Here is a 16,234-nt window from a genome sequence, read left to right on the forward strand (position 1 = left end):
TTAAAAAAATGTGGATACTGCTAGTGTTATGTAAAGATTTGTAGAATTCAAAAAAAATCATATGGGATTCCTTGGAACCCTTCCTATTCTCCATTGATATTTTTAGAACATCAGGAGTGAAGGGTGAAAGAGCTCTGGAGGATTTTGTAAGTTTATGGATCACTGTGCCACTGACTATAAAGTCATCTTTGGCAAAGGAACATTTTTAATGGTGAAACCATGTAAGTATCATGGTTTATTTTGCTATTAATATTGATAGCAAGTCTCATGGCATGACTGGTTATCCAGAGAAAAATTAGAGGAGCAGGTCAAGCTATTCTCTCTGGAATCAGCTCCCTCCGGAGATTCACACTGCCCCTATCCTCCTTGCCTTCCGTAAGAGTTTAAAAACTCATCTTTGCTGCGTGGCCCAGGATTACTAGATCTTCCCACTGACCAATGAATGTTTTTAGTATGCTTTTTGACTGGATGTTAATGGAAGTTTTTTTTAAAAAAAATCAGAATTTTAAGGATTGGTTTTTTAAAGTATACTAATTGGATTGACCTACTATTGTCTCTTTGTATATGTTGTGAGCCACCCCAAGTCCTCGGAGAGGGGCAGCATACAAAACCAATTAAACTTTTTGAAACTATTCTCCAAAGCACTTGAGGGCAGGACAAGAAGCAATGTGTGGAAACTGGTCAAGGAGAGAAGCAATTGTAGAACTAAGGAAAATTTTCCTGACTGTTAGAACAATTAATCAATGGAAGAGCTTGCCTCCAAAATTTGTGAATGATCCAACAGTGGATGTTTTTAAAGAAAATGTTGGGTAACCATTTGTCTGAAGTGGTGTAGGGTTTTCTGTCTAGGTAGGGAGTTGGAGTAGAAGACCTCCAAGGTCCCTTCGACATCTGTTATTCTGTAAAACTATGCAATTATAGTTAGTTTTACCTTTCATGAATTTCAATTGCTTAATTGAATGGACCTTTAAAGCCCTACATGGCATCAGACCAGAATACCTCCAGAACTGTCTTCTGCCACATAAATCCCAGCAGCCGATAAGGTCCCACAGAGTTGGCCTTCTCTGGGCCCCGTCAACTAAACAATGTCGGTTGGCGGGCCCCAGGAGAAGAGTCTTCTCTGTGGCTGCCCTGGCCCTCTGGAATCAACTCCCCCCCAGAGATTAGAACTGCCCCCACCCTCCTTGTCTTTCACAAATTACTTAAGACCCACCTGTATTGCCAGGCACGGGGGAATTGAGATATCTCCCCCAGGCTTATATAGTTTTATGCATGGTATGCTTGTGTTGCATGGTTTTTAAATGATGGGTTTTTAGATGCTTGTTTAATTTTAGATTTGTTACATTGTCACATTGTTATTATTATTGTTGTGAGCCGCCCCAAGTCTCCGGAGAGGGGAGGCATACAAATCTAATAAATTATTATTATTATTATCATTATTATTATTATGTCAGTACAACACAGCAAACGAGATCACTATGCTGGATTTCGTATTTCATCACCAGTCTGGCACTTCCCAAGCACCTAGGACTGTGTGATGTAGCGGCGAATTATGTTTACCGATCCCAGTAAAGCGGCCTTTTACAATTGACAGAGGGAGATTTTGTCAATTCCGATGTTTTTCAAATATCCGCTGAGACCCTTTGGTACTGCGCCCAGCGTGCCAAGTACCACTGGGACCACTTTCACGGGCTTATGCCAGAGTCATTGCAGCTCGATTTTTAGACCTTCGTATTTCACTAATTTCTCTAGCTGCTTCTCCTCAATTCTGCTGTCTCCTGGGATTGCGATGTCGATGATCCATACTTTCTTTTTCTCCACGATCACAATGTCTGGTGTGTTAAGCTTCAGAATTCGGTCAGTCTGAAGTTGGAAGTCCCACAGTAGTTTTGCTTGCTCATTTTTGACCACTTTTTCGGGCTTATGGTCCCACCAGTTCTTTGCCACTGGTAAATGGTAGTTCCGGCACAAGTTCCAGTGGATATTATTATTATTATTATTATTATTATTATTATTATTATTATTATTATTATTATTATTATTGCTGTCACACCCCAAGCACATTTAAGAGCAACCATGGTGTTTGGTGCATCAGCTGAGAGTTACATAGAATTGGGGGAAATATGTAGGAATGTTCTGCAGATGATAGACTTCTGTATAAATTGTGGATTCTTCTGTCCAAGTTTTTTTTTTTAGTCCTTTGACAGCTACATTTTACCATGTCATTTCTACTGCCCTATTATTAACTGCTAGATTAAAGGATTAAAATATTGCTTGCTGCAGGGTTAAAATGTTGCTTGCTGCAGGACAATTGATCTTCTTACTGCTGGTGCCCATCTGCCAGTCCTTGCCTGACTTCAAAATCATCTTCTTTATTTCTTACACCTGGTATTCCCCTCGGGTCTAAAAGGACCCGAAATGAAATTTGAGACCCTGTAAAAAAATTTCCTTGCATATCTGAAACTTGAAATTCCATGACTTTTTCTCATTTGAGGGATTCTTTCTAAGGGTGGTGGGGGTTTTTTGGGGGGGTGTATAGTTTTTGCTGGGCAAAAAAAGTTACCAATGTTACCCTCCGGGTCCTTTTAGACCCGGAATATAAAAGGGTTGGTTCTAGCTACTGGAATGGTCTTTTTGAATACTTTTTTCACTATTATACTAATTTGAACATTTCAGAACTCAATGATATGAAAATTGAAATTAAAATAATAATGCTTATGAACAAAATTTTAACAAAAAAGGGGAGGCAGGGTTTGATGAACAAAATAAACAAATAAGCATTATTTTTTTTCACTTCAATTTTCATTTCATTGTGTTCAGAAATGTTCAAATTAGTATACTAGTGAAAAAAGTATTCAAAAAGACCAATCCAGTAGCTAGAACCAACCTTTTTTATACTCCGGGTCTAAAAGGAGGAGAATACCAGGGTTACATATATATTGTCTTCCCTTGGGACCATTGTTATTCTCCTCTGTTTCTCCAAACATTTTTGTTATAAAGGCAGCATTTCCCAGACATGTTTCATTCAAATAACCCTGTTCCGCTTTGAATCGAGCACCACTCTCTACTGAAATGGAATTATTCAAATCAAATGCCAGCTACCACCCTCAGATAGTTAATAGAACATAGAATATCAGAGCTGGGAGGGGCCTTGGAGATCTTGTAATCTTGTTCAAGCAAGAGACCCTGCACCATTTCAGATAAATGGTTGTCCAATCTTTTCTTTAAAACTTCCGGTGTTGGGGAATTCATAACTTCTGGTGGCTTATTATTATTATTATTATTATTATTATTATTATTATTATTATTATTATTATTATTATTATTATTTTATTCCACTGGTATATAGCTCTCAATGCTAGGAAATTTCTCCTTAGTTGTAGGTTGCTTCTCTCCTTGATTAGTTTCCACCCATTGCTTCTTATCATACCTTCAGGTGCTTTGGAAAATATGATGACCCCCCCTCTCCTTCTTCTTTGTGGCATCCCATTAAATATTAGAACACTTCTATCGTACATAATAATAGATCTTTCCTTTACATTAACAATTACAAGGTGATAGTGACTTTTCAAATTGCCCTTAGAGTGCCTTCAAATTCTTTGAGGATCATTGGAAGCCATAAGTTAGTGGTGAAATTAAAAACAAATACTATCGGTTCTGTGGATGTGGCTTCATTGGCGTGGCTTGGTGGGCATGGCAGGGGAAGGATATTGAAAAATCTCCATTCCCACCCCATTCCTGGGGGAAGGATATTGCAAAATTCCCATTCCCTCCCCACTCTAGGGGAAGGATACTGTGCAAATCCCCATTCCCTCCCCGCTCCTGGGGGAAAGATATTGCAAAACCCCCATTCCCTCCCCATTCCTGGGGGACAGATACGGCAACATCTTCATTCGCACCCCACTCCAGGGGAAGGATATTGCAAAATCCTAATTCCGTCCCCACTCCTGGGGAAAGGATAATTTCTGTTACTGGTTCTCCAGAACCTGTTAAAACTTGCTGCATTTCATCCCTGGTTAGAGACCTTGAAACATATTACAGTGATCTCTCGGTTAGCGCGGGGGTTACGTTCCAAGACCTCCCGCGCTAACCGATTTCTGCGTTATACTGGATGCGGAAGTAAAAACACCATCTGCGCATGTGCGCCATTTTTTTTCATGGCCGCACATGCGCAGATGGTGGAGTTTGCGTGTGGGCGGCGGGGAAGACCAAGGGAAGGTTCCTTCAGCCGCCCAACAGCTGATCTGCTCCGCAGCGCGGAAGCAGCGAGGAGCCGAAGATGGGGTTTCCCCGTTGCCGCGCTGCGGAGCGGATCAGGTGTTGGGCGGCTGAAGGAACCTTCCCTTGGTCTTCCCGCCAGATCACTTGCCGCTTGCCGCTTGCCAGTCCACGCCCCCCTGGATGAGCGGCCCCGCATGGCCCCAGCGCCGGACTCCGTTGCCGAACGCCGAAACCGGAAGGGGCGAGGTGGGGGGGGAGAACGGGAGGCTCAGCATTCCGTCAGTCGCAGCGCTGGCTGCCAACTTTTCTTTTTAGCACTGGGGAGGCAAGTCAGCTCCTGCCCAGTTTTAAAAAGAAAAGTTGACAGCCAGCGCTGCGGCTGACGGAATGCTGAGCTTCCCGTTCTCTCTCCGCCCCCTCGCCCCTTCGCCCCCCTTTGTTCCTAGGAGAAGTGCTGGTGAGGAGCAGAAGGTCTGTCTTGCCTCAATCCCCAGCACTTCTCCTAGGAACACAGGGAGGCGAAGGGGCGAGGGGGGGGAGAGAAAACGGGAGGCTCAGCATTCCGTCAGTCGCAGCGCTGGCTGTCAACTTTTCTTTTTAGCACTGGGGAGGCAAGTCAGCTCCTGCCCAGTTTTAAAAAGAAAAGTTGACAGCCAGCGATTGTTCCGCTGCCGCCAGCATGGCCTGGCTGGCAGCGGAAGATGTAACGGAGCCCACGGGGGATTCGCCTTCCTCCCACCCGCAGCCGAGACTGATCGTTCCTTGCCGGCCCGATTGAGCGGCCGGCGGTCTCCATTCAGGGAACAGAATGGAGCCTTCCGCGGCGGGGCTGATAAGGGGGGGAGCCGAGGGGGGAGCCGAGCCCAGCCCAGTGGCATTCGCTTTCCTCCCGCCCGCAGTTGACGTCCACCCCCTCCTCGGTGTCCCCGGCACCCAGCGTCCCCACGCCGCCTCCACCTCCCGGTAATGCGCCCGACCTCTGCCTCTCTCTTTCTCTCTCATATACCACGCCGGCAACAGGGAGAGAAAGAGAGAGAGAACTAGCGTGGACTTATTTTTTTTTTTTTAATATTTTATTTTTTTAATTAATATTTTTTGAAAAACCGCTTTGCAGCGTTTCGCGCTAATCGAGACCGTGCTAATCGAGGGATCACTGTATTTCAACAAGCAGATTTATTGAGTAAAATTAAAGGGTGCAATATTTGAAAATTTGAAGAGCAATATTCCAGTGCAAGATGCTGAAGGGAAGACCAAAATATCTTTGGAGCTCTTTCATTTTGTAAAGGAAGGTGTCATAGTGTTACATAGGTAGTGGATGGAATATTCAATTTGGAAATGGCACCTACCTAATAGTTCAACCTGGTAAGTCAACATTTTTATACATGCCATATAAATCTAAGAAACACTCTAAGGAAATTCTGCTTCCATTAATGACATCTTTTACTTGAGAACATTATTATAATTATTTTTACTCTGGAGGATACAACTGGTAATCACTCTTTAGGGTTACCTTGATTCCCAAATAGCTCCATTAAAACATATCTATGCTCATAAAATAACCCCCAGCTTGATATTCTTCAACTTAAAATGATATAGCCTGCTATTTAACGGCGGGGGGGGGGGGGATGCTATGATACTGACAAAATGAAAGTTCTAATCAGGGACAGTTTATTCAAGATACATCCCCAAAGGCCAGTAATTTGGGGGAATAAATCTTTAAGTTGCATATGTTTTCAAAAATACAGTATTATAGAGCAATATATAAAATCTGTGGGGCTAGGGAGACAAAACTTTTAGAATTCTATACTTTTCTGAATTGGAATACCCAAGCCAAGATTGATAACCAATTTTTGCACATTTTACACATGTTTTAAATGGGTTACACATTTAATTCAAGTGTAAAATTTGCCAAAAAAAGAGTGTGAAACGGGAGGAGGAAAGGGTGTGGGTTCTACACACACACACACATTTGATGAAAACCGGATTGAAAGCAATGTGATTCTCATCTACCCTGAATTCAGGTGCTGCATACAATAATGGAATGTTTAGAAATGTAGAGAAGATGTAGAAAAAAAGAAAAGAGGCTATTCTGTAGCAAAGCATGTCCTCTTTTTTAAAAGCCTTTGTTTAGCTTGTCCCACAAAACAGTCTCTGCTTCCCTTTTTTTTGCAAAAGTATATTAAAGTCTCCTTTCTTTTTTCTTTAAAAAAAAGAAAAGCGCATTTATTTATTTGTTTGTTTATAAAATTCATTTGTCACCTGTATTGTATCAACAAGTCTGGGCAGCTTACAACATAAAAAAAATTTGACATTTTAGGGGAAGCAATATAAACTGGGACCAGTAAGTCCTGAATCTTATCTTCATTACAATAGAACCTCCCATAGGTATTAGAAACATAGAAACATAGAAGATTGATGGCAGAAAAAGACCTCATGGTCCATCTAATCTGCCCTTATTCTGTTTCCTGTATTTTATCTTAGGATGGATATGTGTTTATGCCATCAATGTTTCTATGTTTCTAATATGTATGGGAGGTTCTATTGTAATGAAGATAAGATTCAGGACTTACTGGTCCCAGTTTGTTTGTTTGTTGTTTGTTCTATTTTTATGCCACCCTTCTCCTTAGACTTAGGGCGGCTTACAACATTTTAGCAATAGGACTTTTTAACAGAGCCAGCATATTGCCCCACAATCTGGGTCCTCATTTTACACACCTGGGAAGGATGGAAGGCTGAGTCAACCTGGAGCCGGTGATGAGATTTGAACCGCTGACCTACATATCTACAGTCCTCTTCAGTGGCCTGCAGTACAGCACTCTACCTGCTGCATCACCCTGGCTCTTGCTCGTAAAGAGTTCATAAACAGATCAGTTAACAGGGATTGGAAACTAGCATAGAAGGCCATTTTGAAAAGGTGTTCCTTGTAGTGCTACAGTACTCAGACAAAACTCAGTTTGGAAGTGGGACCACACTTCTTGTCTTCTCTGGTAAATCTAGTGTTTTTGAATGTGCTTCATTAGGGGACAATTGAGACTCTTATGGGTTCTTGGTGCTGAGATTGTGAGCTCTTAGTCATAAAATGATAGCATCAGATGAAAGCCCACAAGCAGGAGGCCTAAGCTTTGTGGGTTTTTCTCTGAAATTAGTTTCGGAAAGTTTTGCAAGCGTTTGAAGAAATTATTAGCTTGTGTTGCAAAACTAAACAAAAAAGTGTGCAAGTCAAAATAGATGTAGATTGAGTTTTGGGGCTTATGTTTGTATTTGAACTGTGGATTTGTGCATGGATACTCAATGTAAGAGGTCAAAATAGTACAGCCTGTGTGGGAGACACAGAAGCCCCCACAAATATGGGGCTGATTGGTCCTATGACAACTTCTTCCCACACTGTCTGTATTAACAACTACAAACCCACTTGCATCTTGCAATTGTTCATCTTTTGAAATTTTATTACTGATGTTTTATTTTTTACAATTTTAAATTTTCCAATCTTACATTAATTGTGATTTTAATGTTATTATTATTAATGCTATTTTGAACCTCTAATACTCTAATTTAATTTAGTGGTTAAAAAATAAGAAATATAATCCAATTTGAGGAGGTAGGAATTCAAAGGGATAGGGAAGGGAGATGGTTATTTATTAAAGGGATAATCAGTCAAAAGAAACTAACATTGGAAGCAATTTATGCTCCAAATGTGAATCCAAACCAATTTAGAATTAATAGAAAGAGAAAGATGGATAATTTTATTGAGGGCACAATGTTCTTAGCAATTTATTCATTCATTCATTCATTCATTCATTCATTCATTAATTCATTCATTTACTTATTTATCGGGATGGCTCACAACAGTAATAAAAACAATATAGCAGTGGAACAAATCTAATATTAAAAAACATATAAAACTCTATCATGATTTAAAAAAACAAACAGCACATTCATACCAAACATAAAACAAAGTATAAAAAAAAACCCTGGGGAGAACGGTATCTCAACTCCCCCATGCCTGGCGGTATAAGTGAGTCTTGAGTAGTTTACGAAAGACAGGGAGGGTGGGGGCAGATCTAATCTCCGGGGGGAGTTGGTTCCAGAGGGCCGGGGCCACCACAGAGAAGACTCTTCCCCTGGGGCCCGCCAAACGACCTTATCGGTCGCTGGGATTCGTGCGGTAATGAATGGAATAGGAATGGGTAATAGAATACTGCATTTAAACAAGATGAAACATTGTTCCTCTTAAATACCAGTATTGAGGTATCAGCATCTTCCATTCTCTCATCCATGTCATTATGGCAGTGTCATAATATAACTCCCAATTTGAAAGTCCAAATTCACCTGTTAATCTTATATCTTGTAGCATTCTAATATTTTAAAAATCTTTTTTTTTATTGTAGATCTCAAACCTTCAGCACCTTCTGTCTACCAGCTGGAAACCAAAGAAAACCTAGCCGCTTGCCTCATTACTGATTATTCACCTAATCCCATCAAAGTGAAGGATATTAATAACGATACGAGAACTGTAAGTGGCTCTGTTGTGGTTGTGAAAGATGACCATGAAAACCCGACCAGCCTTGGGGCTGTCACTTGGAGCAAAAATAAGGATCAGTTTCAATGCTCTGTTGAGCACAGCGGCCAAAACTATAAAGCTGAAAAAGAAGGTAAATCAGTATAAATGTTGGCATTCACATCAAACCCATATCTCAAATAAAATTTTCTTCCTCCAGTCTGGAGACCAATAATAGCTGCCTTTATTATTGGTTTCTGAGGGCTGGTTGAATATCTGTTGGACATCCTGCAGAAAATATGAGAATCACTTAGCACAGCAGATACTATTTTTGCAGATACATTTAGCATATGGCATACCATCCATGGACTAGCAATAATTCTTAACTGTTGAGTTAGATTAGAAAACATTAAAAAAAATGTTGAAAAGGTCTATGTTGAAATATCAATGTTGTTTTGGCCCATGATGGCGAACCTGTGACCCGCAGTCACAAGTGGCATGCGGAACCATATTGCTGGGCATGTGAGCTCAGGTCCAGTGCACATGCAAGCACTGGCCAGTTAATTTTTGGGCCTTCTGGGCCTACTGGGATTCAGAAAACAGTTTGTTTTCAGCCTCCGGAGGGGTAGGGAAGGCCCATTTTTGCTCTCCCCAAGCTCCAAAGCCTTTCTAGGAGTCTGGGTAGTGCAAAAACAGCCTTCTTTCCCACCTGGAGGTCCTTTGGAGACTGGAAACATTTTGACTTCCAACTTTTAGTTGGACCACAGACACCCCCCCCCTTTTTTTTTTTTTTTTGCTCTCTTGGACTTCAGAGCCTTTCTATGAGCCTGTGGAGGGTGAAAATGGCCTTTACCATCCCCCAGAGGATCTCTGGAAGCTAGAAATGGCCCATTTCCCAAATTGGAATGTTTCCGGCCTCTGGAGGGCCTCGGGGTGGGGAGGTGGAGAAGGCCATTTTCACCCTCCCCAGGATCCTAGAAAGGCTCTGAAGCCTAAGGAGAGCAAAAAACAGATGTGCTATCAAGTGCTGGGAGTGGGGGAGAGTCATGTGCACATGCATGGGGGGGCACATGGAATTATGGGTGTGAACACACACATGTGCAACCCTCCCACTCTCCCCCCCCCTTTGGCACATTAACCAAAAAAGGTTCACCATAACTGGTCTAGGCTAAATAACCATTGAAGTACAGCATCATTTATATTTAAAAAATATATACCAGACCAGTATATGCTGTCAACCTCTGGTCAGGATGTGAGCCACAGGTTGATGTGGGAATCTACAACTGTTTTGCAGAAAGAGATGGGGGAGGGGATAGGGTTTCTCACAGTTTATTGAGATGTGTATTTCATACATGCTTGAAACCGCCCTAAATCCTTATTTCCCATGTCCCATGTGATATACAGATATACATTATTTTCTAAAATAATATAATTTCTTCTCTTTAGTTAAAAGGAGAATTTAAGTTTAGTTTTTTTAAAGTAGCTGTAAATAGCAAAGATAAATGCAGTGAAATTATATTCGATAATGTTCAGAGTTGTCTCGAACTTTAAAGCGGGTGACAAATATGTTTAATAACAAATCCGCCGCCACAAACAAACAAACAAACAAATAAATAAAATCAAACTTTCAAACAGTTTTGGATAAGATATTCTAGAAATGAGCTGTCACCACTAAAATGTTTGTTTCTTCCAAGCCTCAGCCTCAGAAGGTCCTTATCCTTCTACTGCTGCTTAGTACTATTACTACTAAGTACTATTACTACTAGTAGTACAACGAAGTACAACTACTTAGTAGTATATAGGGATAAGGATCTGAGGTGGGCATTGTAATTCTATCAGGGATATCAGGGATATAAAGTAATGCAAAGCCAGAACTGAAGGTTTGTGTACAAAAACCTTTCCCTTTCCAAAGGTACCTCCATTAGTTTTCCAAGAAGAAATAATAATAATAATAATAATAATAATAATAATAATAATAATAATAATAATAATAAAAAAAAAAAATTAGATTTGTATGTCACCCCTCTCCGGAGACTCGGAGCGGTTTACAACAACAAAACAATACACATCTAATAGTTAAAAAAATACAATTTAAAAACCCTTAATATAAAAAAACAACAATCATACATCTCATACAAACCATACATGAAGCGGGGAGGGCCCAGGGGAGTCAATTTCCTCATGCCTGACTACAGAGGTGGGTTTTAAGAAGTTTACAAAAGGCAAGGAGTGTGGGGGTAGTCCTAATCTCTGGGGGGGGGGGGGAGCTGGTTCCAGAGGGTTGTGGCTGCCACAGAGAAGGCTGTTCCCCTGGGTCCTGCCAGACGACATTGTTTCATCGACGGGACCCAGAGAAGGCCAACTCTGTGGGACCTAACAGGTCATTGGGATTCATACGGCAGAAGGCGGTCTTGGAGATGTTCTGGTCCAAGGCCATGAAGGGCTTTATAGGTCATAACCAACACTTTGAATTGTAACCGGAAACTGATCGGCAACCAATGCAGACTGCGGAGTGTTGGTGTGACATGGGCATACCTGGGGAAGCCCATGATAGCTCTCGCAGCTGCATTTTGCACGATCAGAAGTTCTGGCTTCCCCTCCCCATTTCCAAGCCATTGGCCTTGAGAAGTTGCTTGAAATTCAATAATACATTTTCATCCCTTTGAAGTATGCCTTCAGCCTACCAGGCCCCTGAGTTTATGGCAGATTGGCACCAAAATATATTTTTGAGATATAGTAGCATAAGATAAAATCAATCATCCAGGTGACGTCTGAAACAAATATTCCAGAAACAAGGTCCTGTCTTGTTTATTTTTTTCTTTTATCATAATCATTAATGATTGTTGTTGTTGCTTTTAGGGGATGGGTGTTCAGAAACTCAGTCCAGCACGCCAGTTTTTGAAACAGGTATGTTCATCATAGGTAAAAAATCAATATCAAATTACTGATATCAAAATAACTGTGTTGGAAGGTGTGATTTCATGTTTGCAGTTGTCCACACGAAGTCAAAGACACTAACCAGAACTAGAACTTTTATATAAATAAGTATCTTTGACATTCAAATGTACAGCCGTCAAGTTAGTCAGGACTAGGGACTTCATGAGGTAAATCATGAACAGCAAAGCACATAGAAGAAAAAAGGTGGGAAAAAAGGCCCCACAACAACCAATCATAGGGTAAATTGCCTCATTCACAAACCAACACTTTCCAACCAATAGGGTGTTCCATTGTACATTTCACTATTCCAACCGCCAAGTTTAATATGCTAACGGTAATTGATTTTTAAGGAACACGAGTTTTAGATTACTTGCTCTTAACCTTAAAATTGTAGTTAGGATATTTCTATTGTTTTTTCTATGTGTTGTAAGCTGCCCCGAGTCTTCAGAGAGGGGTGGCATTCAAATCAAATAATCAAATCAAATCAAATCAAATCAAATCAAGTAAAATGAGGACCTGGGTAGTGGGGGCAATATGCTAGCTGTTAAAACGTGCTATTGCTAACATGTGGTAAGCCGCCCTGAGTCTAAGGAGAAGGCAGCATAAAAATTGAATAAATAAAATAATAAATAAATTAATTAAAAATTAAAAACAACAGAAGGGATCTTGTATGTCACCAAGTCCAACCCCTGCTTACGCAGGAGACCGTATAGCAATTTTGCTACATGAATGAGATATACCTCTGAGAAGTTGAAATAAAAGTAGAATATTGTGGGGTTTGACGAACTCAACTTTGAATGCAGGTTCTAAACCTCGCCCCTTATTTATTATATGCGGCAGGCCCAAAACACACAAAAAAGAGCAGAGTTTTAATTATTTACAGATCTTTAGGTCATTTAGCCCAACCCCCGCTGCCCAATTGGGGCTGACATTTTGATTTCATTTTCTCTCACACTCCTTCACTGCAAAATTGAGTGGGTTTTTTTGAACAAGCAAGTACAGATGGCCTGTGGTTTGTGGCAGTTTATTAAATGAACGTTCAAAGTTACAACGCCACTGAAAAAAGTGATGAATGACCTTTTTTCATACTTAACACTTGTATTTGGGACTTGAGTTACCATTTATTTCACTCACTTTAACAAATGTTTCACTTGGCAGCAGAAATACTGAGCTCAATTGTGATCATAGGTCAAGGATTACTTGTAACTTTTGATTCAGCATGAAGCATCACGTCAGCCGTTGGCACAATAAAATATTGGTTGGTCCGACCAAAGATGGGGAACTATGGCTCTTTAATGATTTGTGAACTTCAACTCCTAAGGAACTCAGGAACTTCAACTCAGAAAGCATGCGTGGCTGGCTCAGGAATTCTGGAAGTCGAAATTCACAGATTATAAAAAGGCTGCAGTTCTCCACCCTTGGTCTAGGCCTGTGATGGCAAAACTCTGGTACTATCCGCTGTTGATCTCTCCCAGTTCCTAAGAGGTCAGAAACGGATGTGGATAAGTGCACCAGAGTGTCTTCCGTCCCCTGTCCTAATGTTTCTCTTTTACTAGAATCATATGTGCAAATATTACTATATCTTTGTATGCCACCAATACATACATGATAAAACAAACAAAATAAAATAAAATAAAATAAATAAAATAAATAAAATAAATAAAATAAATAAAATAAATAAAATAAATAAAATAAATAAAATAAATAAAATAAATAAAATAAATAAAATAAATAAAATAAATAAAATAAATAAAATAAATAAAATAAATAAAATAAATAAAATAAATAAAATAAAATAAAAAAATCATTGGTCTAGGCAAGTGGGACATCTTGATATTTTTCTTCTTTTTTCTTCTTTTTCTTCAGACGAAAGGTTGAATCTTCTCTCTCTCACTGTATTGGGGCTGCGATTGATATTTTTCAAGAGCGTTGCTCTCAACCTGATACTCACCTTCTGGGCATGGTCAAGATGAGGTAAGCAAGTCTTTTAGGGCAGGAGGACAGATCCACCTCATCTCAGTGGTTTTCATTTTGGGCAGCTCAAACCTGGATTAAATCATTTCTAGAATATAGGCATATGGATGTGTATGTCTTGTGCATTTCTAATCTTTAGAGTCTTGGGCTTAAAAATAATTCAATAATTCAACCAATTTGGTCTCCTATTTATCCTGATTGCTATACAGCCACAGGTTGCTTGGCCTTTCTTCAATATGGACTTTGTGGCTGATTAGTCTTAGAATAACTTTATTTTCAATTTGAATATATACTAATCGGCATATATTAAAATGAAATTTCAATGCATACAGCTCTCAAACGTTCATCACTTCCAATATACAGTACACTACATAAATATGAACAAAGAAAGAAAGAAAGAAAGAAAGAAGGGAGGAAGGTAGGGAGGGAGGGAGGAGAGGGAGGGAGGGAGGGAAGGAAGAAAAAAGAAAGAAGAAAGGAAGGAAGGAAGGAAGGAAGGAAGGTGTAGATACCCACATATATTGTATGACACAGAAAGAACACAGTCTGGTTTGCATGTATAAATCAGGAATGAAATGCTTCTGGTTCATTTGTACTATCAGTTGTCAGAGAGCCGGTTATTCCACCCCATCAGGCTCCACCCAATCAACCAGAAGCCACCCTTTGGGTTCTTTTACCCTCTGCACATGCCCAGAACGTTTTCCGCATGCGCAGAGGGCAAAAGAACCTAAATGGTGGCGTCCAGGTGGGTGGGCGCACTCCCTTCATGACCACTTCTCCGATGACTAATAGGCATGAGCAAACCAGGAACATTCAAACTCTGATATAAATGTTTTCAATGGAAGTTGAAATTTATTACATTTGAATGATTGAATTATCTCACAGTGTTTCTACTGGAGCCCTTAAATTAAACATAATTTTCATGTTAATATAAACTAAGTCTAAATTTCATGGGATGTGTTCTGTGCATTTTTCGGCAAATAGCCACGCTGGCCACATGACCATGTAAATTGTCTTTGTCTGGTGCCAATGGGCACCAGAATCAGGGGAACTTTTACCTTTACAAATGTTTGAAAATGGTCTGTCTTTGGGACAGGGGTGGGCTGCTGCCCGGATAGGGTGGAACGCAGTGGGGTAGCGAAAATGGAGCTCCACCCCAAAGCACCCAATTTGCACTGAAACATGTTGAAAGAAAATGCAGGATGTCCTGCATAAGCTACACCCACAGTGTGGTAGTAAACATTTTGGTAGCCCTTCACTGGACAAGGGGTATCATCCTAATTCTCTCATATAACCAGAAATATCACTTCCTCTTTTTGAACAGGAAGGACAGAAAAATAAGGGGAACGTAACTGGAACATTGTGAAAGAATCATCTAGGACTTCAATATTTGACGGGACAGAAATATGCTACCAGCTTTCCTGATTGCCTTCTCAGATTTTTTAAAATTAAACAGTTTCATTTGTTAAATCTTTCATGGAACAACTTTCATAAACATCTAGGCAGCTTATCCACGCAAATTCTTGCATTGTTCTAATGTACTATACCGTCTTCTGAATATTACGTGTTAAAATATTTACAGTGTAATAAAGATGCGTATTCAAATATGTATGTGTGCGTGTGTGTCACACTTTGCTATTCAGAATCATTGTTACTTCTTTCTCCTTCACCAAGAAAAATAAATAGGAGTTTTGTATTATTATTGAGAAAATGAAATGCTATATTTGTGATGGAAATATATGAAATATTTTTTAAAAAATGTAATAAGAAGAACAAATAAATTTATTATGGCTTACAAAGATAACAGAATAACAGAGTGGCAATTTATTTATTTATTTATTTATTTATTGGATTTGTATGCCGTCCCTCTCCATAGACTCGGGGCGGCTAACAACAATAATATAAAACATCATGTAATGGGGCAATGGGGGTTAATGGGGATTTTCTACTCCAACCCCCAGTCAAAGCAGGGAGACTATACCATTTCAGACAAATAACTGTCCAATCTCTTCTTAAAAACTTCCAGTATTTGAACCTCCACAAATGCAGGAGGGAAGTCACTGATTAAATATAATATATTATAGGTCTATAATATCATATAGACCTATGTCGCCAGGCATGGGGTAATTGAGAGATCCCCAGGCTATTATGGTTTATGGATGGTATGACTAAGTTGCATGGTTTTTTAATGATATGGGTTTTAGATGTTTTTTAAATATTGGATTTGTATATTGTTTATTACTGTTGTGAGCCGCTCCGAGTCTTCAGAGAGGGGTGGCATACAAATCTAATAAATAATAACAACAATAATAACAACAACAACAAAACAATAACAACAACAACAACAACAACAACAATAATAATAATAATAATAATAATAATAATGGACTTCTGGCCTTACTGAGTTAATCATCTTTAAAAAAAAATAAAGTTCATGTGTTTAAAATGGGTCTACCAGAAGTTCAGGAAGGCTGGAAATCACCCTGTTTCTGGCCCCCAGAGTGCCTCCAGAGCCTGGGGAATCTATTTTTGCCCTCTTGGAGGCTTGAGCAAAGCCTCCAGAGTCCAAGGAGGGTAAAATCCATATAAATGAATTCGGTATGA

At 39.8% G+C, this 16,234-nt stretch overlaps 1 gene segment (V, D, J or C); it reads left to right on the forward strand.

Moving 5' to 3' along the window:
• LOC139153229 (T cell receptor alpha chain MC.7.G5-like) overlaps positions 1-15,300 on the forward strand; it is an 80,791-nt gene extending 65,491 nt beyond the window's left edge. The window contains 4 exon segments of the C gene segment in view: positions 8,610-8,873; positions 11,579-11,626; positions 13,523-13,630; positions 14,955-15,300. Coding sequence covers positions 8,610-8,873; positions 11,579-11,626; positions 13,523-13,629 — 419 coding nt within the window.
• The last annotated feature ends 934 nt before the right edge of the window (positions 15,301-16,234 follow it).

Source organism: Erythrolamprus reginae, chromosome Z (genome assembly GCF_031021105.1).
Source record: "Erythrolamprus reginae isolate rEryReg1 chromosome Z, rEryReg1.hap1, whole genome shotgun sequence".
In the NCBI taxonomy this organism is placed as follows: Eukaryota; Metazoa; Chordata; class Lepidosauria; order Squamata; family Dipsadidae; genus Erythrolamprus; species Erythrolamprus reginae.